Source organism: Hemicordylus capensis, chromosome 3, assembly GCF_027244095.1.
Source record: "Hemicordylus capensis ecotype Gifberg chromosome 3, rHemCap1.1.pri, whole genome shotgun sequence".
In the NCBI taxonomy this organism is placed as follows: domain Eukaryota; kingdom Metazoa; phylum Chordata; class Lepidosauria; order Squamata; family Cordylidae; genus Hemicordylus; species Hemicordylus capensis.
The window spans coordinates 305,129,829-305,154,979 of NC_069659.1; the positions used below are offsets into that span (position 1 = coordinate 305,129,829).

The window sequence follows — 25,151 nt, forward strand, 5'->3', positions numbered from 1 at the left end:
GCCCTCTTGCAATGGGAGGGGATTTCTCAAGAAGGGGGTGGCAGGGGTCTTCTTGGGGGCGGCAGGGAGATATCCTGCCGCCCGATTCTGAATACATAAGGAGGACGGAGCCACCGAGCGGGGAATGAAGCGGGCGGCAGGGAGATATCCTGCCGCCCGATTGCTCAATGAAATACGGCGTGGTTGTCTCCGGGGTGAGTAAAGCCCCCCCTATTCCTTATTGGAACCCCCCACCCCAGTGCCGGACCGCAGCTCCGTGGTTCCGTGCACACCCCTATTCCCTGTAACAAGGATTCCCAGATGTCACTGGCTACAACTCCCATAATCCCCAAAGGCCATTGAAGCTGGAGATGCTTGGAGTTGTAGTCAACAACATCTGAGAATCCCTACTACAGGGAATACTGCCTGAAACCCTTTATGGATGTCCTGATGCCCTCTGTGACATCCCTTTATCACCTGTAGAGCATCATTGTACCCTGCATGTACAACGATACAAGAGAATGAGGTGACTGACTGGACGTCATCAGCATGTACTGCTGACTCGCTGTGTTGTGAGTGGAAGTGTGCTCTGCTTTAACACTTAAGTTCAGGATCCAAAGAAGCATGCAGCTAGTTTCATACACCCAAGGAAATCTGGAGCAAATGTTACTTGGACAGCTTCATGTCCGGCGACTATGGGAACCGTGGGGGACTGTAAAAGCAAGATGTATTATAGCACTAGGGCTAATTGTTCAAAGAAAAAGAAAAAGAATCCAAGTTGCCACCAGGCAGTCCAAGTTTTTAGACACACAACAACCTAACATAGCAGGGCTTTACTTCACTTTTATGCATAGTTGCTGTTATAAAAATAAATTAATAATATACTAAAATATCACATTTTAAATATCCGAAATAGACAACAGGCTGACTTAGTTACCAAATTCTTGCTACAGTATTATATAATTATGACAAATCAAGTAAAAGTTACTTTATATCAATAATCTTGCCACAAGGGGGCAGGGAAGAATTTTTTCATAGCATTTTTATTATATCACGTTAATATATTTGTGTTCTTAAGTTTTAAAATCAATCTAATATTTTTCTAGAAATTAGAAACAAACCAAGAGTTACATTAAATTGTACATTAAAGGGGGCCAGGGACATGGATTTCTAGTAGATTTAGCATAAAATCATGCAAACAGCAGGAGTCATAACTTGAACATAACATGAACCGTCTCTAAGCCTTCATTAAGCAGAACATCAAGTTAACATTATTAGCTCTGCAAACACGTGGCCTTTCACAAGGAAGTGATAAAGTAGTTGTTTTACGTGATGCAATTAGCAAAACGAGATCCAAAATCAGTGGCGTATGCTATACATGTTATGAAACAAGCTTCCTTAAAGCTTACTCAAACAGAGAGAAGCTGTTAAAGCTACTTAGCAAATGTTTAACTGTAACACAAATGTATTTGCCCACAGCTGATGACTGGAAAAAAGCATGATATGTTCATTCATAAGGCTGAACACATAGCCAAATGGACAAGTCTACATGAAAATGGAGTAGTCCAGTGTCAAATTTTATGGACAGAAGGGGAACAGGAGAGAAATAGCACATATTATTTCAGTTTCACATTCTCTTTGTGATGGCATGGTTGGCTTGTTGAGCGATCAAAGTTTTGTTTTATCTATCTAAAGCTTTATCAAAAGCTGAACTGTTACAGTATCTGTCTGTCTTACATGTTGTATTTTGCTTTTGACAACTCTCACTGGGAACAACGTTGGGGAGAAGCTGCTTCCCCTTCTAAAAATAATATATATTTTCCAACATGTTTTGGGCCAACAGAGATCCTTTAGCCCAATGTTAAAAAGATACCATGCATAAATAACCAGAAATAATTCTGAAATGGAAAAAGGCTGGATTAAAAAAATCACCATTTTATTGGAGCCTCTAAAAAAGAGAGGCTCAAGGCTCTTCCTAACTTCATTCGTTGTTACTGGAGTTTCAATGCCCTCTTTAAATGGTTGTCCTAGTTCATTTTAAATTCCTGTTGCTTTTATTCTTTGTTATTTTGCACTATCAATTTGATTTATATCACTCATGTTTCAACAAAAGCACCAAGTTCTATTAATTTCACTTAGTGAGCTGTACACATGCTCTCTCACACTGAAATCAATGGCATCTAGGAGTGCTTAACTTAACTTTGTTGAATTATGATTTTAAATTCTTCCAATTCCAAATGAAATATTAGGGAATAAAGATTCTTCATGGAGGAAAAAAAAATATAAGGTTTTTCTTCAGCCACTATCTTGAGCATACCAACATGGAAACAAGTTTCACTAAAATCAGTGTCAATAAAACATTGTTAATAGTTAATAAAATACCTAGTATTGCAATATTAGATTGCTATTTTGACCTAAGGAACACAGAAAAGTTGTAATTCTTTACTCTGTGGGAGCAACAAGGACAGCTACTTTATAGGACTATCAAATTTTTGAGCAGAGTGTAACATCCATAAACAGGAAATAGACAGGCCTGAGATCCATAAACAGGAAAGAGACAGGCCTGAGATGTCATTGCGTTGCACACAATGATGGAAGCTACCTAAAGAACATATAAGGTCTGCATCAATGTGTTTAAAGGTTTCCCCAAGGGATGAGTGAGTAGGCTCAATGTTGTACCTGCTGGAATGAATCATCCCTTTTATTTTGTACAAAGAAGGTGGATGAAGTTAATTCAGAGAGTAACAGATTATAGTACTGCCCAGTGTGCATTCAGCATACTGGGCATCCAGCCACATGAGTCATCCACTGAGCAGCTGCTTCTTGGCATATGCCTCCACCACTTGTACCATTACAATCTAATGCTTCTTTTTCATAGATCATTCTGCATACTAATTGCTCTCTACATTTTTTTTTAAAGGATGGTGCTGCAACTCCCCAAGCCTGCCAAAAAGGCACTGCCAAGGTTCAAGGACCCTTGGCAATGATGTGGGCTACGTAGTAGGTGGCTGCATGGGGAGTAGGGACAGCCTGGAAACTGAGTAGTGCTCCATTAGCAGAGCATGTCCTCCAGCTGTTCTCTGGGCTGTCCCAAACCTGCGACACAAGATTATAGCAGTCTAAAAGAGCCAGTTGTCACTGGTGAATAAGCTAGACATGTTCTTTATGCACCTGAAGCTACACTGTAGAGTTAAAGTCACCGATACCAAAAATAATCTATGTGTGTCAGTTTCTTCTTGACAGATCCAATTCAAAAAGCTGAAAGAGATCCAGAAATATAGCATCTGCCTCATCACAGGTAGATCGCCCACTGTTTAATTGTGCCATAGCTTTTATGAATACTATGACACACAAGACTCACGATACTCATGCAGTTGTCCCTTTGCTCTTCAGATTGAATAAATGAAACCGATTAATGCAACTTTTAAGTAAAAGTATGTCTTGGAAGAGAGAAAACCTGCACTCATTATTGCAAATGGTGTGGATATATTATTATTATTTCTTGTTTACACAGTCAGACAGGTGTTATTGACTGGTTTGTTTTATCCAGACATCGAGTCCTTCCCAAGGACCTGGGATGCCAGAATTTTATTGTCAATTGTTATAGATATTGTCGCAGAATATAGGCTGTTCCCAGTAAAGCTGCTTTTTGTAATTGGCTGATGGTGATTTCTGTGGCCCCTATGGTGTTGAGGTGCCCTTCAAGGTCTTTTGGAACTGCACCCAGGGCGCCAATTACCACTGGGATTATTTTGGTCTTTTTCTGCCACAGCCTTTCAATTTCAATTTGTAGATCTTTGTATTTGGTGATTTTTTTCTATTTCTTTTTCTTCTATTCTGCCATCCCCCGGTATTGCTATGTCGATTAGCTTGTATTTTTTGCAGATGTTCCAGTGTATCATCCCTGCTACCTTGTCATGCCTTGGTTTGTAGTCAGTCTGTGCGATCTTTTTACAACAGCTGATTAGGTAGTCCACTGTTTCATCTGCTTCTTTACAAAGGCGGCACTTGCTGTTGTTGATTTTTCGACTTTTGCTCTTATTTCATTTGTTCTTATTGCCTGTTCTTGTGCAGCCAGTATTAAACCCTCTGTTTCTTTCTTCAAATTGCCATTCTTAAGCCATTGCCAGATCTTGGTGGTGTCTGATTTTCCACTTATATTGTGCAAATATTGACCATGCAGGGGCTTATTTTTCCTTCTTCTTATTATTATTATTAATTCAATTTCTATACTGCCCTTCCAAAAATGGCTCAGGATGGTTTACACAGAGAAATAATAAATAAATAAGATGGATCCCTATCTCCAAAGGGCTCACAATCTAAAAAGAAACATAAGACAGACACCAGCAACAGTCACTGGAGGTACTGTGCTGGGGGTGGATAGGGCCAGTTACTCTCCACCTGCTAAACAAAGAGAATCACCATGTTAAAAGGTGCCTCTTTGCCTAGTTAGCAGGGGCAGCTTGGCAACAATATATGTACACAGCTACTGCCAAAGGACGACACATACACAGGAGCAACTATATTCAACTACTGCTAGTAGAGGGAGAGAGCTTATTCTGCAAAAGGGGTCTTCAGAATAAGCATTAAAGGCTTACACTAAATTTCCTTCGAAAACTCTACCCATGTTCTAATTCTAATAAGTTAAGATGACATCGGCTTGTTTACCTGGATGGAGCCACGCCTACCAAGTTAGGACCTAGTCCCCGGAACAGTGAGCGAGGACCTTCCTTTTGTAATATCATCCTGGAGAAGAAACACATACATAATAAAAGTACATGAAATTTAGTTTTAGAATCACAGAAATGGTTGGAAGGCAACCAGTGAGCCATCAAGTCCAACCCACAAAGTATTTACAGTCTGGTGCTCATTTCAAATGATATGCCCCCTTTGGGAATACTGATAAACAACAATTCTGTATGACAGCACCACACACAAGAGTTGTTATCTCTATAAATAACTTGCAGTGTGGTTGGAACGGTTGTAGGTATTCTATTTGGGCCAATGGGAAGTGAAGCACTGGTATAAACACCCCAAATATAACTTTTACCATTCCTTCCCAACATTATTTACAATTCAAAAAGTATTCTATAATGGCATTTACAATGTTATAATGTGCAAAAGGGGGCAGTCACCTGCAGCAGGTGAAGCAGCATAAGAGGAGAAGGTCGTGTTCAGGGTATGTTGCCTGATGTAATATAAAGAAGCCGAGAAGATCTAATTTCCCACTGAACAGAATAAATAGCAACATACAGGAGAATGAGGAGACACCTGAATAGTGGGCTGCTAATGAACAGCTATAAAGAGAAGCCACTAAGAACTGGTTGCAGATCTGAAGTGTGACGAACAAGCAATCATGAGCAAATTCTAGTATGACAAAAGCTCCGAGGATATAACTAGGCCTCATCAGTAACGAATGAAGGGGCTCACTCCTACAAAACTCTCTTACAGTGACTTCAAGGTGGTTCTGGATCAGGAGAGGCCTGCCTGAGGGTTCCCATTTTATCCAAATATAGCCAAGACACAATCAGAGAGAGAATAGCAGCTAGAAGTCTCCTTGACAAAGAACCCTAACACTGGCTTCTGGCCAAGACTATAAATGCAATTGGATACATACAAGCAACCTGGTCTAAGTACTCATTCAAATATTCACAGGAAGAGGTGGCACAGTCTTCTCCAAGGACAGTGCCAATTCAGTTTAAATACAGGAGTTGTTTGCTTGGATAGAGGGTTCACACATAAGATCTATACTGCCTGTAAAATTTGAGGGAAGGCTTGAAAGCTACTCTTCTATCCAAAATGATGTTTGCGTGCTCAGGCCTGTAAAAGTTGAAAACTTTGGAATTCCAACATCAGAATTCCCTGCCCCCCTGTCTTGGGGGGGGGGAGGTGCCAAGACAGTAGACCAGTGCCCCAGATAGCATCCTGGTGTGTTTGTGTGTGGGAAGGGGGGTGCTTTAATTGGCCACCCAGCACCGAGGTCACTGGGTGGTGCAGAGATGATGGTGAGTTTGTGGTGGGGGAGGGCAGGAAGCATGGAATCGCTACCTGAGACACCTCCACACTCCCTGCCCACCCCGAATTCGCCATCATCTCTGCACCACCCAGCAAATTAAAGCACGCACACACACACCACTTGCCCTGAGGCAAGTCTACTGTGTCCTGGTTGAGGGGAGGGAATTCCAACTTTGGAATTCCAAAGTTTCCAACTTGCACAGGCCTACTATCTATACACTTTAATTTGGGGGAGGATACAGTTTTCATATGACAGTGTTTTCAAACAAGTGACTGTTCCCATGTGAAAACCAATCTCTTATTTCAGACTCAGCAACAGCCTGTTTTGAACCTGAAGGAATTGTGAAGAAGTCATGATAATAGTGAGGTGAAAAGGAAGAATGGTACAGGGCATGACAAAGGTCTTTTTCTTTTACTCGGACAAATCCGCTCTGATATCTATTTTTTCCTCCTCTTTTAATTACCTCCACATGTGATCATTTGATATATTGTAACTTGGCCATTAGTAGCAATGCTTTGAAGGGTGAAGAGAGGTGAGAAAGAACCACTCTGCCTTAACTGACGATAGAATGTATTACATGCTTTGATTAATCTACTAAAGTTACAGCTTATCACGCAGATGCTGAGAAGGAGAACAAGCTGGCTTTTTATTAGAGAATGCTTAGCTTTTAATTTAGAAAAGCAATGCAGCAATGAATAAAGTTTCCTGATAAATGTGGCCGTGTACAACAGAAGGTGCAGTTTTACTAGCAGTGAGAGCACTGCATAGGAAGAAAGTCAGTATAGTATCTGTTGAAAGTTGGATTAAGTAGAGTAAGGCAATACTGATTATACTATTTAGCCAAAAAGTGATAAGTAATGAATGTACCTCATATAATCGTAATGTTTAAAATATAGAACTTTCATTACATCCATCTTCACAGCCAGCTCAGGTACCTTTAGGTTCCAAGGCAAACTTATTAGCTAATCAGGATGTTGCAATATGCCCTGCACTATGCTTATCAACTCAGATAACAGGCCCAACAATGTTGGAATTTCTTTAGAGTATTTCTTGTTCAAACAGAGGCACAGGTTAATGACATGAAGATTGAGAAACCTGCAAATAATGGTATAAAAGGCTGCTTCCTGAACTGTTTAAACTGAATAGTCCGAATACACACATTTAACATAGTGATGAAAGATTCTTTATTCATTTTTGACAGCAACACTAAAATATAAGGCTTGTTCTGCCACATTCTTTTATTACTGTGCAGAACCAGAATTCAAATTCAAAAGGTGTCATCTTAAACTATCTGCTTGCAAACGAACTAGCAGGTATTGTTTTACCTTGCTTTTCAGTCATGCTTGGTACTCAAATGGGCTTAAGAATTAAAAATACATCTGAAGATACAAAGAGTGCATTTGTTTGGGATGGGGTGGGAAGAATCGAAGTGGTGTTTTGCATCTCACTATTCCAGCTTCATGTTTCTTCTTGCAAACTTGTGTTAATTGTGATTTTAAATTTAAGACTTCTGAAGTATGACGACCAGTAGTACTTCTTGAAAATAATGCGTATCAGATTCCTTCTTTAGTGAGTTAAGCATGATTTCACAATATTAGCTGTGAAGTATGGTATTGCTCTAACAGAGGCACTAACAGAAGTATGATTATCACTCTAACCGAGAGGCAAGTAATACTCAAATGATACAGCAGTAGTCTTCAGTGAAATTCCATTTGCTATGCCCAAAGCCATTTTCTAATTACATAACAGGAACTCTTTTATTCAGCCTACATTTGCCAAAAACAGTATTCAACAGAGGCAGGACCCAATCCTATAACTAGAACAAGCAACATATGGAACCATCCAAGACAATCTAGTTTGCTTCGTCACAGTGAGGACAGTTTTAAATATTCCCGAGTGAAAGCTGTCCTCACTGTGACAAGACAAACTAAGCTGGCACGTAAGAAGAGCTACACTGGGTTTGAGTCTTTTAGAGACTGTACAAGTAACAAACACAGGAGATGGTGAGTATTGACCTTGTAGTTGTGCAACATTTCTCAGATGCTCTAACAACCTGTGACTGTGGGAACAGCCTCCTTTTCTAGCTTCAAGCTCAGGAGGAAAGATGGAAATGAGGCAAGAAAATGACCCTGTCTTCACAACAGCCCTGTATGGCAGGTCATCAGAGAGTGGGGTGGGGAAGGGTGGCTGGAAAACAGTGACTTACCTAAAGCAGTGGGGGCAATTATGGCCAAGACAGGATTTTACCCAGAGACTTGCAAACTCATGCTACCTTAGCCACTACATTTTTGTATGTTATTTTGAAATGTGTTGGCAGGGACAACCAGTATGATTAAACAATAACAGTTATTAAATACATTCCAGCATAGCTATGGACTTGGCTAGTTCTTTTATACAGAAAACCAATCTGTCAGTGTTCCTACATTCAGTATCCATTAAAAGAATGACTTAAACATTCACCTGTTCCTTCTTTTGTTATTTCCCCCCCTCCTTCCATTAGCCTACTTTATGCTTCTGCATTACAACATTTGGTCTTGGGTTTTAGACATTTGGACTAATTCAGTTTGAACCAAGCAAAGTTTACTGTTAATATACTATATAGGTCTATTATAAATTAGCTTACCTATATTAGCACCAGAGGAAGCAAAACTGCACTCAGCTCCAATTTGTTACAAATGCTAATTTTGTGAGTTTCCATAAATGCAAGAAAAGTACATTACCAGTATTTTCCTCCCTTGTGGTTGTCAGTGAGGATTAGGGAGGATCCTTGATCCCACCTTAGGAGTGAAGGTTAGCAGAAATCTTCCTACCCATTTGGTAATGACTGACCACTCCATCATGAGAGGCTGAGCCTTGAACTGCATTTTTGAGGGGGTGTGTGTGTATAGACAGACTCACTCCTGACTGCATGTTTTGCTTTAGCAAGCCACAAAAACTGGACTTGATAGTGAAAGAGAGAGTTTGCAACTAACAGCTCTGGAATATCTGCCTCACATTGCAGAAATATAGTTATTCTCCCAATTCCAAAATATTTTTGGAAAGGTCTTCTTGTCACAGGCCTTAATTGTATCAAAATGCCTTGATGCAAGAGATCATGGAACAGTTCAGGTGTGCCACATATTTTTATTTTAAGAAGATGTTAGTTAGCCCCGATTTGCTATAGCTAGAAGACAGCCACATCCATCTTCTAAGGGACAAACAACAAGTGTTTAGCCTTAGGCAAAAGGGAGTAAGAGCAGCCGTTGGTGACGAAGACATAGATCATTCTAACAGCAGTAGCAACAGCCACTGGCATCTGTAGAGGGCATGTTACACAGTATATAAATCATCACTAACACTGAGATAGTAATGTGAGGTAAAAATAAGAACACGAGGCTGTTTTTAGTGTGTCACAGCTCAGTAAACAGTTGCTCTTGTTTTTGTATCCCTTGAGAGAAATTAAGATGGATAGTTTTGGCTGGTAGCCCTTTCTGTGGATTGCAAATCCTTGTGTGGGATCATACCTTGCCTTAGGTATGGAAAGCTGTGCGTGAACAATGGCCTGGGTTTTATTTTCCAATGCCTTTAGCCTTAAGCACAGTGAAGTCTGACTTGAAAAGAAGGTATTATAAAGATAAAATAAAAGTAATTTACTGCAAAAAGATTCTGTGTAAATCAAAGCCAGGTTAACCACAGGGTTGTTGATAGTAACACCAAAATATCTCTCTTCGAGATCAAAGGAATGAGAAGATAAAAGGGATTTGCTAAGGCAATCAAAGTGCATCTCAGGTATGTTTTACTCAAACTTTTCCCATTATTATTTGCCTTTTTATAGGGCAAAGGAGAGTATCCTTGCAAGAGAGACCTTCTCAGAGAGCTTAAAAGAGAGGTACTCACTTTAAACAATGGAGAGGCCATGGGGAAACTCTAGTAACACGATTAACACTGGCACCATTCACAGTATTCAGATGAACTTCAGAAATGTACAGAGTAACAGAGGAAGACTGCAGCCGTGTTTTCACAACTTCTAGCGGACATGTCAAAATTGCACCCACAGTGCCCGCACATCTGCAAAGAAAAACAACATGAGTTATAAGCCATCAACGCATTGAAAAAAAAATCTGTATTCAGCTAGCCACAGAGGATATGGCAGAAGAACCAACAGAAAGCAAGGTTTCCGAGCAGGTTTCCTTGCAAGATAATATTAATTCAATCCATTGCCCAATTATCATTTTTCTAGTACTTCTGTTGCAAATTAGGGGGATGGGGACATGGCATCTGCACATACAAGTGACAGGTTTAATCCCTGGAATAGGGCTGGGAAAGACCTCTGCCTGAGCCCTTGGAGGACTGCTTCCAGTCAGTGTAGACAATACTGAGCTAGATTAACCAAAGGTCTGTCTAGTTATAAGGCAATTTCTGATGTTCATAAATCAATAACATTACATGGGATAGTAAAATTGAGATGGCATTGAATAGTGGCAAGTATAAAACCTGGACAATAGCATGTATGCAGTGAACTGGTTGCATACATATAACTGCCTCTGGCTACACAAAATTATCCAGCTACATTATGTGTTGGCATTGGACTACTTATGTATTTAAATGTCTAAAGATTACTCCAAAACCACATTTAAAGTGATCACCTGACCAAGTTTCTAATCTTTTAAATAAATAAATAATGTACTATGCAACAAGGACAAAAGGCTTTGGGACACAAACACTCAAGTCAGGATTGTTTGTAAGATGTACTGTGAAAGACAAAAGGGAAGGCCAGAACAGCACCCCCTGCTTTGCTGGTGAACACCATCCCCTACTATCTCCAAGATAGGGCTGAGAGAGACTCCTGCTTGCAACCTTGGAGAAGCCACTGCCAGTCTGTATAGACAATACTGAGCCAGATGGACCAATGGTCTGACTCCGCATAAGGCAGCTTCCTGGGTGCCTGTACCAGATGGAAGTAGAACATACAGCTGGACACAGAGTTCCAAAGCAATTTCATACAGTGGATTAAAATATTGGCTATGAGTACCCAATCACAGGCAGTATCTGTTGCAGCTGCTATGCACCGTCTATCAGGTGCTGACATCCAGACTAACCATCTGCTGACATGCCAGGGTTTTCCACTGCAAGCAGGAGAGAGGTGATTTTCAGATATCTTTCTATCCTTTGCATTGCCTGTGTCTCCCAAAACTATCTTCCTGAGGGTCCCCGAAGCCTCCAGGGCAGTGGTTTCAGGAAACATGGAAAACCCTGGCCTGTCAGTAGAGATCAATGCCAAGCATGTGATCTACCACTGAGCTAGAGTACCTCCTCTAAAGTTCTTTTTTTATTATGAAGAGCATGTTTGTAGTGGTGGTGCTGGGTATTTTGGAACTTCCTCCTAGAAGAAGTTTGTCAGGTCTGATTCGCTGCAGTCAGGCTTTTAGAGACGTCTCTTCCACAGCTTTATTTTTGTATTGCAGGTCTTTCCTTTACAGGTTGTTCTACCTTGCTTTTGTTCCTAAGTTGCTTGGAGTGTGCTTTGCGATTAAAAAAAAAGTATGACAAATAAATGGGCAACAGTTCTAGAAAATATGCACATAAACTTATTTAAGAGAATGTCTTTTTTGCTATGAACCACACAGCCCATTGAGATCATTTGGAGAGGTTTGTCTACAGTTGCCACCGGCTTGTCTTGTGGCTACTCAGGACGGGCCTTCTCCATTGCTGCCCCGAGGCTTTGGAACACACTTCCTGCTGAAATAAGAGCCTCCCCATCTCTTACAACTTTTAAAAGGGCAGTCAAGACGCATTTGTTCACCCAGGCTTTTAATTAGATACTGTTTTAATTGTGTTTTAATAGTTTTAACTTTTTAATTTTAATTGTTGAAATGTTTTAATCTTTTATTGGCTGTTTTTCTTGTTTCGTAAACCGCCCAGAGAACTTGCATTTTGGGCAGTATAGAAATGTATTAAATAAATAAATAAATAAATATTAAGGGTCAACACTCAATTTAGAAAGCTTTACTCAACAGATCCACTTTGAAGAAAGGTTGCTATCTTATGAATAGTCTGAAGGGTGTCTCGCAAAAAGTGTGAAGGCTAAGTGCCTCTCAACCACCGACAGCTTATGAAAGTAGTATTATTAATGGTTTTAAATTGAAGAGTCGCTTATTCACACCCATTTGTGCATTCTATCAAGAGCAATATTACAGCTTCAACTGCAATTCAGTTTGGAATCCGATCATATCCTCTGCCCATTTCCTTTCATTCACACTCACCTCACTGAGAATCATGTTTCACTGAAATAAATTCCACAAGATTATAGGTTATCTACTTAGACGATTACAGGACACTGTGCTTACAGAGTTGGTAGTCCGTGAGAGGCATGCATGTGCCATGAGCTGTTCTGCCTAATGGTTACTACTACAAAACACCACATATTCAGTTTTAAAACAGACACACCATTACCTCTGTCATGTTTAACCACCGACCTTTAACATCAACTCAGTCTTATCTTTCCTTTCTTCCTGCATGTACTGCTAAACCACAATTTAACACTGAATCTTTTTTTAAAAGAGCCCCTGGTCAAAGTCCTCCAGGATACGGAAAGCTATTGTTAGAGAAAGTTTTAGAGCTTGAAGTCTTCACCCAATACCTTAACTTTCCACTTACAGGGGAAAGCTTTCATAAAGGTGATCTCCCAGCAGCGCACAACACTCTGACTGATGAAGCAATGCAATGGGAGAAGCACTGGTGCTTCTGAAAAGTTCAACTCACTCAGCTCCACTGCCGGCTCAACAGTGGGGGCAAATTTCAGCAACCTCCCCTTCTCCAAAAAGCCCTTTATGCCACCCAAAAATATGTCCCTGAAGATTGTACAGTCCTCAGGACATATTTTTGGATGACAAGGAGGGTTTCCAGGGAAAGAGAGGTTGCTGAAATTTCCCCAGGACAAACATTAGAACTGGTGCTCCACTGGTCTGGAACTCTTCGGAAGCACTGACACTATACCAGTGCTTCTTCTACTGCACTGGTGCTTTGTTAGCCATCATACATTGGCCAGTATACTGTGATGAGACAACTGTGCTAACACACCTGAATCTGCTGCAGTGAGCACTGCTTCCCATCAGAGCTACAACTTCAGATGAAAAATTAGGCAGGGGTTTGTGCTTGCATGCATGTGCACAAGTGCACGTGCGCACACACACACACACACACACACACACACACACACACACAAACAAACTTTCCCATGCAAGGGATACATTCAGGTACAGCATGTCCTGATATTTACACTTATTTTGTGTGTTGCTCCCAAACAAAGTTCAATCTAGGTCTGTACACAAAAATCAAAAGGCACTGTTAAATATCAACAGAGCTCTTACAGAAAACAAAATGTTATTTTCAAACAAATTGGTCAGCTTACCAGGTGCCTAAAATGAGAGTATCTTTTAATGGAATATGTGGGATTATGTGTAAGATTCTTTTTAAATCATTATTCTTATTTTGCTCTGCTTATTTACTTAGCTTCTTACTAGAAATACTGCAAAAGAAACAGTCGTTTATTTTCATAACTCTGGAAAGTCAAACACAGGCAATTCCAATGTTGACAAAAAACACATTCAAGACACACCTCCTCTCATGAATGCCTTATCATAGGTCAGATTTTTTGAAGCTTGTGGTCTAAGATGCAAAATAGTTTCCCATTCTTTTATCACACAGCAAATTAAAGGAAGTGATTTTTCATCTTACACTGAGCTAAATCATATGCTGCAACAGAACATATGTTTTTTTTTGGCATTTGAAAAAAACATGAATTCTAAGTACTGTATGGCTGGAACCATGTAGTTAGCTCAGTGACTAGTACACAGGAGTCGTGCTGTTTTAGCTCAAGAACTACAGTATCTGAACACCAGATGAGAAAATAAGTGGGGGGGAAATTTGACCTCTAAAGTATTATTATTTATGCAGCTGCAAAGTAGTAAAACTGTTCTGCTACTAGAATGTTTGAGACAGGTAACAGAACCCCAGAACTCTCAAGGGAACAATCAATTCCAGGTTGCTCAGTTGGGTTCAGTTCAGTAAGTGAAAATCTATTGTGTTGTGTGTACACCTTTAAAAAGCCTCAATGGTTTCATTTTTCTTTTTCTCTCCTCATTTTTTTTTAAACTTTCTTAAAAAGTTACTTTACCATTATTGCCTTTTTACAGATGGAAACTGAAAGACAACTCGTGGTTTCAGGTCTAAGATGGCCAATATATCTAATGGACCCCAAAGGTTAACTTCCTGTAAATAAGTGACCACATGCACAATTATAAAGTTAGAATGTCTAGCCAGAGTTCTGGGCAGTTCTGCTAATAGCATTCACTCTCGCTTGCTCCTCCTGCCACCACATTCCTTATCTCTCTTCCTCCACTGTCACCACTACCAGCACAACCATCCCAGTTACTCTTACTCTTTTATTCCCTGCTCTCTCTGTGTCACTGCAGCTACCATGACCATCATGCACCCTCTCTTGCTCCCCTTCTCTTTCCGTTGCCCCACACAATGTGCTCCCCCTTTTTTGCTCCCCGCCTCTTGTCACCATGCATGAGCTCTCTCTCCCTCCCACCACTGCTGCTCCCACAGCCACAACACTCCCTCTATTTCTCTCTTCCTCCTGTTCTCCTCCTTCTCCTGTTGCCCCATATGCACTCTATCCTGCCGCTGCAGCCATCGGGGTCTCTCTCTGTCTCCCCCCCACCTCCGCAGAATGAGCCTTTTTGATGGTTGCAGCCCCCGCCCTTAAAATAACGAGCCCTCTTCAACACTACAGCACCCACCTTTAAAATAGTCAAGAACACAGCTGTACAACCTACTTCCAAATTGTATTTTTTTGGTCTCAAGTTTTACATGCACTTTCACCATTAGATACTACATGAACCCTTATAAATACATATTAGCCAGCTAAATTCTCCTTATGGCCTCCTATCAAAGATCAACCAAGCCAATGGCCAGAGTTATGAAGGAAGTATTCATTCACTAGTTAGTCTGCTTCTAAATACACAAATGTAAGTACTGCCTTGTTGGATCAGACCAGAAGTCCACTTAGTTCAGCTCTCTTTCTAGGCTACCAGGTGCCATTAGGAAAAGTACACAATCAAGAACATTATAGAGATGGCTCTTTGCCTTCAAAACCTTGTAACAAACAAGATATTGCCAATGATTCTTAGTTATAAAGGTTAATAGCCTGATACTGTGAAAATCTGTCAAATCCATGTCTGTGGTCATGGCAATACTGAAGGCTTTGAAAACCTACATAGTAGTAGGCCATCTGGAGAGGTAGGAAACACAGACAGAGGAACTGTGCAAGAACTGACAGAATAGTGGATATTGTAGCGTGTTGATACCTGGAAAAGGGAGAAGTATGGTTCAGAAGTTCAGTCTTACGTTTTTTCAAGAACAAAAACAGAATGTAGAATCAAAGCTTTAGGTGTTATTCCTGTTTTATGTAGGTACATCATTTCAAGACAAACTGTGCTTTTCTGAGAAGTTAGCAATACCTTAAAATAATCTGAGCAACACTACATGCCTATTTTTCAAAAAATCCAACAGACTTTCTCTTCAGCCTTAAATGGAACTTGAAGAGTGCCACTCCTTGAAATTACACAGAAACAAGAGTCATATTATACTGTTTAAAGTACGTAATTATGACATTCACAGAAATAACAGACAGATCTAATGCAACCTGTAGCACAACATATTATCAACATGTTATCACTACTTTCATGTTATGTGCAAAACTGATATTTTATAAAACCAAAGGAAAGTTTTCAAAAGTTTTGAAGAATAATTAATACTACAGAATACTTCATTGTGAATCAAGACTATAGCACTAACAGTTCAATGTACGGATATCTACTTAAGGCTACTTGAGTGCTATCACCTTTTAAGACTGGTGCATAGCTGGAATAATCATATTGGTTGAAGAACTTGACACTAATCATGTTTTTAAGATAATACTAATGTTTTGTTGTTGCAGATTTGCACTGAAAACAGAGGGAAATCATGTTTTCGGTCCTGTGGACATTTATGTACACAAACCACTTATAGAAAGGACAACTTTCTTACCACTTACAGAATAGGACAATTACACACTTCAGGGGAAGGCAACAACTTTATATCAAGCAAAGCAACATAAGCTCTGCAGTCAGTAAGGTAAAGGTAAAGTGTCGTTGAGTCAGTGTTGACTCCTGGCGACCACAGAGTTTTCTTTGATAGAATACAAGAGGGGTTTACCATTGCCATCTCCCATGCAGTATGAGATGATGCCTTTCAGCATCTTCCTGTATCGCTGCTGCCCAATATAGGTGTTTCCCCTAGTCTGGGAAACATTCCAGTGGGGATTTGAACCAGCAACCTCTGGCTTGCTAGTCAAGTCATTTCCCCGCTGTGCCATTAGGTGGCTGCCCACAGTCAGTAGTGTTGTGTCACTATATTGGAAACAAATACTGAAATAGGTTTCATAATTTTGAATTAAAAGAAACATACTATTAAACACACTTTCTTACTAATTTTATTTATTTATTACATTTATAAACTGCCTAACACCTGAATCTAATCATTTTGTAGTAGTCCTGCAAAATATGTATTTATTTTAAAAGTCAAGCAGCAAACATATTAGAAATTATCAGGGGACCACAACCCCTGGCAAACTACAATCTCCAGGGATCCCTCCAAGTTCCCTCCCTGGCAGCTTCAGATAGGGCTGGGAGAGACTCCTGACTTTAACTTTGGAGAAGCCGCTGCCAGTCTGGGTAGGCAATACTGAGCTTGATAGGCCCATGGTCTGACTCAGTAGAATGCAGCTTCCTCTGTTCATATTCTTGAGATGGGAAGTTCCTGTAGGCTTCCTAAGATTTCTGAAGTTTGGCTTGGCTGTCATAATATGACTAAAATAAAGGGTCATAAAGAAAAGGGAAGGATCAAGAGGAGAGGAGAGCTGATCTTGTGGTAGCAAGCATGACTTGTCCCCTTAGCTAAGGGTCCATCCTGGTTGCATATAAATGGGAGACTTGATGTGTGAGCACTGCAAGATATTCCTCTCAGGGGATGGAGCCGCTCTGGGAAGAGCAGAAGGTTTCAAGTTCCCTCCCTGGCTTTTCCAAGATAGGGCTGAGAGAGATTCCTGCCTGCAACCTTGGAGAAGCCGCTGCCAGTCTGTGCGGACAAAACTGAGCTAGACAGACCAATGGTCTGATTCAGTATATGGTAGCTTCCTATGTTCTTAAGAGAGTCTTAAAGCGTAGGCAATGTGGAAAGCCTTCCCTGCAGTTGTTTTCCCTCCTATGTCCCTTTTGTCAGTTTTGCCCTGAAAAGAAGTGCAGGGAAGGGACAACAGAAAGCTAGAAGGAAAATAGAAATCCACGTCTTTGGAAACGACCACATCTTCTGGGGATTTTAGAAAATACTATGAAATACTACCTTTTTTCCTGAGGATTCCCAGAAGTTTATTCCCAACCAAGATATAAAGTTTGCCCATCTCTGAAAAAAAGATAGGTTTGGCAGGAAGAATGGTCAAAAGAGCAAAGAGGTCAAAGGACAGGAAAGTTAAACAACTACCATCAGGAAACATCCCTCAATACCTGTGATCATACTGTTTAACTAAAAAGTAATCAATTCCGTAGAGTCTTTAAAATAGTTAGTTTAAAGCAGGGCTGCACAACTCTGGCCCTCCAGCTGCTGTTGGACTAGAACTCCCATCATCCCATAGTGGCCATTCATAGTGGATGAATGGAATTGTAGTCCAACACATCTGCAGGAGGGCCAAAATTGTGCAGCCCTGGTTTAAAGGCTTCCTCATATATTCCATCTTCTAGCTTTAGAATCAATGGGTACAACTCCTTTAATACTGAAATCTCCAGTTTTAGAGGGGAATGTTTACTGAAGTTGTACAGCTTAAAACACAAACACGCACCTTTCATTTTTCAAGAGACTTGCAAGTAAAGTTTCAGTGAACTAATCCTCATGACCAGGCCAATGCATTCTGCATTGGGAATATTCCAGCTCAAAATGCAACATGATTTTCACTGTATACCAAGCAAAAATTGGTATATATTTCCATACACCATAACTGATTTCAATAAACATATTTTCAAGTACATGTGCTGCAGACTGTAGCAGGATTAGTTCTGGCACCTGGTTACCACATGGACAGAAATCAAATGCCACGTGAAAACAGACAGCAATTCTCATTCTAAAAATGAACTCTTCTGTATCAGAGATGGGACTTAGGAAAGGCAACACGTTTCACTTTGCTGTTACTTCAATATTGTTATCCTATTGCCCTTTAAATAGAATATTCTGATTCAAGGTAACAGAAAGGGTAAGTAAAGTTTAATACAAGTGGCATACTGCTGCTTTCTATATCCTGCAGCCAAAGTAAAGGAGAAAAGAGAGAGACATGCAGCTAGAGAAAGGAAGCCAAAGAGAACTCCCTGGCAGCCAGATAACATAAATAGTTTGGATTGATGACCCCGAGCTACTTTCACTCTTCTCTGCATGTGACTGCAAGCATGTTTTCAGCTTTGCTTGACCCAGAGTTAGGGACAGACCTACAGCTATTACTGGGCAAATGAACAACACAAGGTCTTTAAAGCACCTTCTGCACAAGATGAACTTTGGCCCACTCCGCAGGACCTTGAAACAGACAAGAAAGATTCTAGCCTAGGCTACTTCCCAAAAAGACACAGAGGAAAATTACTAGCTTCAGAGTCAGGTCATGTCCCTCTGCCCCAGATTAGTTCTGAATACATCACTGTGGTCTTTATCTACAAGCAAAACTCTCTCCTAGGGCAAGAGGTGCAGAGAAGTTGGGACCATGCATATTTGTGGTGGAGACTGCTTGGAGACAAACAGTTTCTGCCTGGCCTTTCGAAAGCACCACAAGAAGACAGGGAAGACACATGGTCACATGAAGAAATGGCAGGGAAGAGACCCAGACAGGTTATGAGTAGGTGTGCATTTGTGAACAGAGCAGAGTGAACTGTAGGATATGGTGATGAGATTACATGAAAATAAGCAGGCTGAAGTGAAGCTTGAAAGAATAGGCCTGTTGAACCCATTATGGGTTCAACAGGCCTACTCTTTTAAGCTTCACTTCAGCCTGCTTATTTTCATGCATTTTAATACTGTACTCCTTTTAATACTGTACTGGATACTGTACTCCTTTTCCCCCAAAGCACTTTTAAAAAAAGAATTGTAGACTGATTGAAGATCAGATTCTAAAAAAAATCTAAGTTTAGGAACTCATAATTAAATCACTGTCAGAGACTGAAATAATTTTTTATTATCTACTCTTATAATAAGAAATGCTACTTAAGATATATCCCTCTTGCCACTCAAATGTCCCAGCTTCATTTTCAAATGTCCCAACTTCATTCAGACACAGAATCTTCTTTAGCAGAGTGTGTTCCCAAACTCTTTTCACTACCTCAAAAGTGGTACTTTTTATACTTTCTGTTGTGCACAATAAAAAAGCAAAGCCCTTATTTGACAAATAATGTCAAATCACATACAAGCATCCTAAATCTATGTATGTCTTCTTTGGAGAAAGAGCTAGTGTTCAGCCGAGCTGTGTACATTCCTATATAGCCATATTTAGAAATATTGCCTAAACTTCTCCAGGATATGACCCATTTACTATTTGATCCACTGCAGTTGGCAGCAATGCAGCAAGATGATTCAAAATTGCCTTGAATCCAATCTAGAAAGAAGACCTAAGCGATGGAAAGGGAAGGACTAGTTGTGTACTGAATTTGCTTGTCTCCTCCTTCACAATCGCTTTGTTTCTTGGAATAAGAGTCCAACTAACTCCATAAATTTTGCCTCTACAGAAACCACCAACCAAAATGCTAAATGTCCATAAAGGACTGTCACAGTTATACTGGGGAGAAAAGGTAAGTAGTAGAAATACTTGGTTTGGAAGATGCACATCTGTTTAACAGGCATCAACAATAAAGCATCCATATGATCTTAATCAGGGCTGCACAACTTCAGCCCTCCTGCTGCTGTACTACAACTCCTATCATCCCCAGCCACTGGGGATGATGGGAGTTGGAGTCTAAAATCTGCAAGAGGCCAAAGTTGTGCAGCCCTGATCTAAACAGTTCAATGAACCCATACAGAATCAGCCATCACAACTAAAGGAATTATAATAAATATTTATACAGCACTTTTCAATGAAAGTTCTCAGAGCAGTTTACATTAAAAAAAGAAATACAATTGTTCCTTGTTCCAAAATAGCTCAGTCTAAATAGAGACACAAGGCAGATGCAACTGTTCGTAACCAACCCCAACACAGTAGCTTTTTGCTAAATATAAGTGAGCCATCACTCTAAAAATATGCCTCTTTGCTCACCAGGCACCTAGTTCACTTCTGTTGTACTTTTTCCTAAAAATATTAGAAAAAGCACTTCAAAACCCATGATGTAGCTACATACACACTAGCAGAGCCTACCAGGCTCTGCTTTGCACGATATGGGGAATGTTTTTAATATGGAGACATGGAAAGGGAGGTAGACAAGAGAAGAGAGGAAGAGAAAAGGACAAACGGGGGTGGGCGGGAATAAAAGCAACAGGAATAATGTTCACCTACCCCCCAGCAAAGAGATGCACACGGGTGTCTTTTTGGTTCATCCTCTCTCATTCTTGTCCAAGGCAAAGAGGAAAGGAGAAGGCGATGGTAAGGCTGCCTCTACCCTTATCGCTTCTTGGCTTTCTAGGCAGAGATAGTAACAAGGGCTGCCATTTGGCTCCTGCTCAGGTCATGCAATCCGGGAGGGCCTGGCACTGCTCTGGCACTCTCAGAATTACGGGGAAATGGAGGGCCCGTCTGCTGCCACAGCAACACACACTCTTCTTCTTCCCTCGCGGAGCAGCAGCTCGAGGAGGAGCAGCAGCAGGGCACGAAAGAGTCCGAGGAGCGCCTCTTTGGCCTCTAAATATGAAACGAGGCCCAATATAAACAGACGCCGCCATTGGCTGTCAGGAGGGCGTGACGTCACCCGCCTAAGCTTATCAGGCTCCGTGCACATGATCAGGAGCACTAAGCGAATCAAGGAGCGCATCAATGGAGGAGGGAGATCGGGGAGAGGGAAAGACCAAGTCGTGTGGCCAGGGGGGCGGTCTTCAGAGGGGAGGATCATGCTGCAATCTTTGTGCCCACCGAGTTCAGTGAGATTTGCTTCCGAGTAAATATAATTCGCACAGGGACTGGGTTGACTCCTCCGCAGAACAGTATTATCTGATGGATGAAGGCGTTATCTTTCCACCTTTGACTCCTGCCTGTGCGACTCAACACGGCTCTGTTTACAGCTCTATTACCTGTCCCCGCTGTCCTAAACAGAAGGGACAGGGCAACGAAAGTTTCCCTGTTAACGACTAAACAGCATTCTTCAGCGGAATGCTGAAGAATCCTGTCCTCACGGTTCCCGCCTGCTCCCTTCGTCACTGACAGTGGGATCTTAAAGCATGTTTACTCAGAAGTAAATTCTCTAAATGCAATGGGACTTACTCTCTAGTAAGAATCGCAGCAGCCTGTGACCAACGGAGTGACAGAGTCTCTGTCCCAACGAGTGGAAACTGCTGCCCGAGTGGGGATTAAGAGCAAGCGGCTGCAAAATGGAGGAAAGGGAGGGGGGAGCAGTCACTCCAGAGCTTTACAAGCCACGCAAGAGAGATTATGTTTCTTGACCTAGAAATTCCACCCAGGCCAATTTCAGATGCCCGATTGTATTCAAGCAGGGATTTTTGTTATAGAAAGTACTTTGCTTATGTCCAGAGGCACTTGGCAAGCAAGCAAAGATCAGATGCTGCAAACAAACTTGGGTGGGGCTAAACCCTGGCATGTTTTAGCCTCAAAGTCTAAAGCCATGAAGTCAGCATGTTAGTATTGTCAAACGAAAAAAGTGACTAATACCAACCGCAAGCTTCTGCTTTACAGAAGAATAGTGGGCTTTGTTACTTCTAGCATGATAACTAGATTCCAAGGAGAAAACAAGTCAGTAGGTGTTTATAATTAACCTATATGCTACACAGCACCCAACCCTTCCAGGTCTTCAAGTCCTCAGCAAAGCACCGTCTTGTGTAGGTGGAGACTTCCACCCTCTGTGTTTGTTGTGTTAGGGCAGGACTGCACAACTTTGGCCATCCCGCTGCTATTGGAGTACAACTCCCATCATCCCCAGTGACCATCAGAGATGTTGTAGTCCAACATCAGCAGGAGGGTCAGAGTTATGCACCCTTTTGACAGGGGAGGAGGAAAGGCACCTATTTGCAAATGGAAGCCTGCTCTCCCACCCTCAAATGGCTTCTCCAGAAGCCTTGTGAAGTCTGCAGGAAGAGGTAGTGCCAGCAGGTGCCTCTCTTGGCAGAGATTCATCCCACCATTGGGCGCCTCTGGGATTGGCATTAGGCCATCAGCCACTGTCCAAGGGAACTAACTCTTGAATACAAATGTTTTTGGGTTATGTTGGGAGCAGGAAACTAAAAGGGCCTTATGCTTATAACAACACACCCTTACCAACTGACTAAACGTATGCCTCATGGCATTCAGCTGCTTCCAACTGCAACTAGTCCTCAGTCACTTTGACCCTGCTGGGTTCTTTCCAGATGGGAATCCCACCTACACACACACACACACAGCTCTACAGTTGTTAGTTGGCCATAGGATCCAGAACTTTCCCCCAATCTGGTACTGTTGCAGGGAAATCTCTATTCTTCAAAAAGGTGGGGAAATAAGATTCCTCCTCAATTGTCAACTAATTAAAGTTGCATAGAATCCAGTTCTGCAAGTATAACAACAAGAGCTCTGCTGGATTAGAACCAAGAGTCCTACTAGCCCAACAGCCTATTTCCATGCCACAGCACATGACAAGAACAGCCCTTCATGTTGCTATGTTTACAGGTTCTGGTACTTAAGAAATACACTGCATTTGGATATGGAGATTCTATTTGATGGTCATGGCTAATTTAGATTAACCCTCCAACATTTTTTTAAAGTCTATTTTTTTTAATAGCTATTTTAGCCAACATATTCTGCGGCAAACTATTACTTCAACACTCTTTAAAGTACTACTTCTTTTTCAGTTTTGAGCCTACTGCCAGGTTAGGTTATCCTGAATTGTTACATTATGAGAAAACCATCTCCTCTATTTGCTCTTGCATACCTTTCATAGTTTTATAAGCCTCTCATATGTCTCATCTGTTCTATTCTTTCTAAACTAAAAACAATTCCAATATTTAACTTTTCCTTTTAAGGTTGCTTGACCATTTTGGTTGGCTTCTGTAGCTTTCCAGTGCTCTCATGGGCACCTATTGGACAGCATATATTATGAAATTGGTGTCAAATGTCATAACCATTCTCCTCTAAGCCTGTTCATTTTGCAACTTCCTTAAACATGTGTCTGTGTGTAATACATACATTTAAGATAGTGAATGCTGTTTTGCTATAGTATTCAAATTCATGACTGCTCACAGCCTCCTTCTTTTTAAAGAGGTCTATAATATGCATATTTAGGTGTGCCTAAGCCAAATCAAATCATTGTGTTTGTGTTTAACTCCACATGTGTTTAACTCCACATAGGATTGGACTAACAAAACTATTTTATCTCACCTCCCTGTAGCAATAAGCATCAGCCTTGTGGCCTTTTCTTTAGTTATTTGAATGGTTCCTTTGCCATAGGGCACATCCAATTAATAAATGACAAAAATGAGTAGAGTGTATGTACGTACACACATACGTAAACAAACACATACAAAGAGAGAGAACACATGCAAGGCCACTGCTATCCCTCATCCATTAGAAATGGGAACACACACTGTCTGGGCTATTTATTGCAAGTGTGAAGCTAAGCACGTGTTTTCTAATAATCTAGAAGCACGTATAACTATAAGTACACCACACAATTGCAGATTCATATATACAGTTACATATCCCCCCCCCCCCACCGCTTCTATTACTACTGCTAAGAGAAGGGGGTCATCATTGCAGAAGGTTCCAAGTTCTCTCCCTGGCATCTCCAAGATAGGGCTGAGAGAGACTCCTTGGAGGAGCTGCTGCCAGTCTGTGTAGACAGTACTGAGCTAGATGGATCTATGGTCTGACTCAGTATATGGCAGGTTCCTATTGTCCAAGTAACATGCACAGGAAACACGGCAAAACCCACACATTGAATTTACCACCTTGACTTTATGTACAAAAGGCAATTAAAATGCATTAGGGGTAACTTATCCATTTTTAAATTTTCATTTATTTAACACATTTTTATACCGCCCCATACGCGAATCCCATGATCTTGATCGTGTCACCTACAAGGCTGAGAATCTCCCTTCCAGCCAAACTACCCAGTGCATTTTTATTCAGAGGTCACTCCTACAGAGTTTAACAGGCTCATTTCCAAGCAAGCGTGCACAGGACTGCATTTTCACCTACCTACCAACCACCCCACCCAAAAACCACAGCTAAGAGACCCACCAGCCATCTCCACGGTAGTTGCAGCAAATTAACTGCTGTAGGGAAGGTTTGTCTTCCCTTCCAATGTCACCTTTGATCACGACCTGAGGCGGGATCACGCCTTTTCTCCTCTACACACCATCCACCTTTAATTCCTGACAGGCCCTATAAGTAAATCAGTCTGGGCTGACCCTTCTCTCCCAAGCAGGCTTCTTACACGGCAAAGGTCTGGGCACACTCACGAGTTTCTTACGCACCATTAAAGCATCGAGAGTTCGCTCTCATTTGCACCTACCCTCCAGCAAACAGATGCACCACGGTGTCTCTCTGGCTCATTCTCTCTCATTCTTGTCCCCAGCAGACGAGACGGAGACAGAGAGGAGGGGGAAGGAGCTGGAGTTGGCCACTTCCTTCCTCTGCTGTTGCTTAATGGCGTAGCAAAGCGTGGATAGCTTCTGCGACCGCCACCTACTGGGCAAGGAGCTAACAGCAGCTCAAGGCGCTGTACACTTATCACTTCGTCCTGAAAAAGAAAGAAAAGAGTCCGCGAGAGTCACCAAACCTCGGCCCGTCTCTTCTTATCTCACCGAATACCCTTGAGGGGTAGGCGGAGGGGCCACTTTTAAGTTTCATCACATGCTTCTCTACAGTCGGAAGTTGCAGGACAAGTGAAGGCGGAAAATTCCAAGTTCTGACATC

At 41.3% G+C, this 25,151-nt stretch overlaps 1 protein-coding gene across 2 annotated transcripts in view; it reads right to left on the reverse strand.

The window, feature by feature from the left end:
* SLC25A36 (solute carrier family 25 member 36) overlaps window positions 1-24,907 on the reverse strand; it is a 44,404-nt gene extending 19,497 nt beyond the window's left edge. Inside the window, exons 1-3 of one of the 2 annotated variants that reach the window (XM_053307696.1) lie at window positions 24,748-24,907; window positions 9,872-10,042; window positions 4,648-4,725 (exon numbers count right to left, since the gene is read on the reverse strand). In XM_053307696.1, coding sequence (XP_053163671.1) covers window positions 4,648-4,725; window positions 9,872-10,042; window positions 24,748-24,788 — 290 coding nt within the window. In that variant the 5' untranslated portion in view covers window positions 24,789-24,907. Of the gene's footprint in view, window positions 1-4,647; window positions 4,726-9,871; window positions 10,043-20,594; window positions 20,962-24,747 lie in introns of those variants that run through there. The other variant, XM_053307697.1, reaches the window with a different exon arrangement.
* Between the last annotated feature and the right edge of the window lie 244 nt (window positions 24,908-25,151).